This window comes from Arachis ipaensis, chromosome B02, assembly GCF_000816755.2.
Source record: "Arachis ipaensis cultivar K30076 chromosome B02, Araip1.1, whole genome shotgun sequence".
Classification (NCBI taxonomy): domain Eukaryota; kingdom Viridiplantae; phylum Streptophyta; class Magnoliopsida; order Fabales; family Fabaceae; genus Arachis; species Arachis ipaensis.
Window position 1 is genome coordinate 10,577,199 of NC_029786.2, and position 3,194 is coordinate 10,580,392.

Here is a 3,194-nt window from a genome sequence, read left to right on the forward strand (position 1 = left end):
TGTATATAAACTGATAGTATATATGATATTTGATATTATATTTATACATGTACATTATTTTATACAGCACTATTTACAAAAACATTTTCATTAAATTTGTGCCGTTAAAATTGATTCTCAAGGTAAAATAATATCGTAACGGATAGGTGGCTAAAAATATCATAAAATTTGTGCCACAATATTTAGATATATATAAGTAATGGATAGTTGGCTAATAATACATTCTAACCTTTTTTTTGAACAATTTTTTGGCGTCATCAGAGTTTATGATATCCATAGAGATAATTAAATTTGCCTTCACATCCATTTGGCTCAACACTCGTTTTGCCTCAGAAATTAGCAAAACCTTGCACCCTTTGTGATGCTCCTGTACTGCTTTTCCTACTTTACTAGAACCACTAGAGGTATCGTCAACTTTTTTCTCTGTTCTCGTCCTGTTAGCTATACAAAAATATGGATATATATAAGTATTGAATACAATACGATATATTGTACGTATAATATATAAATATAATCACAAAAAAGTTGCTTACAAATTTAAGAAATTTAAGGTATTATCTGATATAAATATGTATATGAGATGTGTATGCAAATAAAAATTAAAATATTTGTGCATTATAGTTTACTACCATCTATTCCTGATTTTTGTCTTGTCAAATTTTGTCCAGCACCATCTATTCCTGAATTTTTTCTTGTCAAATTTTGTCCAGCACCAGCAACATTCTTTGTTTCTGTCTTAGTTTGAGCTGCCCCAGAAGGATTGGAAGATTTTATTCCTTCTTTGAGAATGAGATTCTTCTTTTTCTCATCGCCACTCTCTGATAAAATTCCCAACATATCCAAGTCCACTTTTGCATACAAATCATCTAGAATAATAAGGGTGTTTTTTCCTTTCTTCAATTTCTCTCTTATGCGAATAGCCCTCGCATACTCACCTACATTGTACAAGTATTCATAGATGTGAAATACAAATACAATACAAAAAAGGATGTTTTTCTTAGAAAAAAAAAAAAGATATCAACTCAACAATGCCTTCAAGGCCTATTTAGGACCCCGCCTCTTTTCTTAGGACAAAGCCGTCACGAACAAAGACTTGGGCGAGAAGACGAACAATATTAATCTAAAGAATTATTATTAAGAACAACAATATTCTAGATATCCATATTTGTATATTTGTGCCGAATTCCTATTTCAATATTTTTTACAGAACTAGCTAAAGAGTGGGTTGCTCAATTACAGTGTCTATGTATACAACTATTTATATCTTTTTTCTTCTGATATAGTATAGTAAAAGGAATATAATCCATGACTAAATTTTGAAATTAACAAAAATATACTACATTAATCCCTAATAATATAATGAATTAGGGGATAAAAAAATTGAGGAACTAACATAGTATATTTACAATACTTTTTGTAATACTTAAAAAATATGATTAAAATTAAAGTCACTTATATTTTGGTAACACTTTTAATTTTTATCTTTAAAATTAAAAAGAGTTATTGAATAGTAAAAAATATTATTTTAATTTTAGTAATATTTATTAAGAATTTCTAAAATTATATAGCCATTGCAGCCACTATAATTATATGTACCATAACATGCACCAAATATATATGTTTATATTCAATTTTTTTTGTTTTAATTCATAATTATTTAAGTAAATTAGAAAATAAAAAATAAAAAATAAAAAATAACAATAAGAACAAAACTTTATTCAACTAAGTGGAATCAATTATATGAATCAGACTATGCTATTATTAAGCCTTATCATCTATGATATATTAACGAAATAAAAATTGGGAAAAATATGTTTTTTTTTAAAAGAGATACGATTTAAAATAAATTTTAAATAAGTCCAAAATATTTATTAAATTGAGAGAAAAGTACCAAAAAACAATTACAAAATGCTATTTAAACAACTATTATTTATGAAAAAGTATATGTAACTAACAATATTTTTGAACAATGTGAATTAATAGGGTTAAAAGAGTAAATTAATATTAAATTTAATTAATAGCATTAAATTAGGATGTAGTGTATTTTTATTTGATTGGTGGTTGTTCATGTTGTTCAAGATAGTCATTGTTTACCTAGCACTTCCCATTATTTATTATATAGGTATAGAGTATAGATAGATAGACACTCACTCTCCTCTTGCAATGTCATCCCGAGCATGTCAGCAATCTGCCCTTGAATTTTTCTGATGTCTGGATTTTTGCCCACATTTGCCATAATCACCATATCAAATAACTTAGGTTCTCGATTTTGAAGTGTGTTAATAGCTTTTATGACCAAAGTAGTCTTTCCCATACCAGCTAGGCCATGAACACCAACCATTGTAGCACTCGAATCTTCCAAGGCTTTTTTAACATCTTCCATATTTTGTTTTCTTGAATCAAGCTCTTCATATTCAACAGAAGGAAGCGCATAACCCATTGAAGAAGGCGGGCCCTGCCAACGAGATATACTATCATGCTTCTCATTTTGCAATTCTTCAACCCTTTCTTTGATATCTTTTGCTTTTTTGCTGCGATGATATCTTATGTCTAGATTTTGAAATGGAAAAGCAAGTGCATACTCTCCATTCTTATCATGTTCTTGTTTGAATTTTTCATATTCAGCAACAATTGCATCCACACGAGCCAGCCATTCTACAACATTATCATATATTGCTCTCCCATACCGTCCTTCATCTTCTTCGGCTTTATCACGCACTCCATCTCTATCATTCTTGAGAGCCTCTACAGCTTTGCTTACATCGACGAATCTTTTCTCGTAATCCCACACGTAGCCTAGTTGCGTTGTTAAGAAAGTAGATACTGCATCGAATGCACGTTCTTGCAAAAAGTCAGGTACAAAGGGGATCGACATGCTTCTATTTCATCCTTTATCTTGATGATCTTGGTTTGCTACATCTTTATGCTACATATGATGCAAGATTCAATGAGATATTGAGAATACATATATGATGAAATGTAAAATTAATTTAACCTAACATATAACAAGATGAAGTCGAATATACAGATACAAAGATAAAATAAACAAAATATATTTAGAATAAGAAAGTCATGTTAACATCATTCAAAATTTTTTTGTAAAAGTTATATTATTCATAGATACTATAAAATTCGACAGAACTTTGTATTAGCTATCGAATTAATAATACAACCTTCTTTTTTTTATCCAATAA

The 3,194-nt window shown here is 28.8% G+C and overlaps 1 protein-coding gene across 3 annotated transcripts in view; it reads right to left on the reverse strand.

Annotated features, from left to right (window-relative positions):
- The window catches only part of LOC107624887, a 19,228-nt gene that overhangs the window by 10,615 nt on the left and 5,419 nt on the right, over window positions 1-3,194 (reverse strand). For 2 of the 3 annotated variants that reach the window (XM_016327364.2, XM_016327362.2), the window contains exons 2-4: window positions 2,152-2,926; window positions 630-935; window positions 230-441 (exon numbers count right to left, since the gene is read on the reverse strand). In XM_016327364.2, coding sequence (XP_016182850.1) covers window positions 230-441; window positions 630-935; window positions 2,152-2,875 — 1,242 coding nt within the window. In that variant the 5' untranslated portion in view covers window positions 2,876-2,926. The remainder of the gene's footprint in view (window positions 1-229; window positions 442-629; window positions 936-2,151; window positions 2,927-3,194) is intronic. The other variant, XM_021115413.1, reaches the window with a different exon arrangement.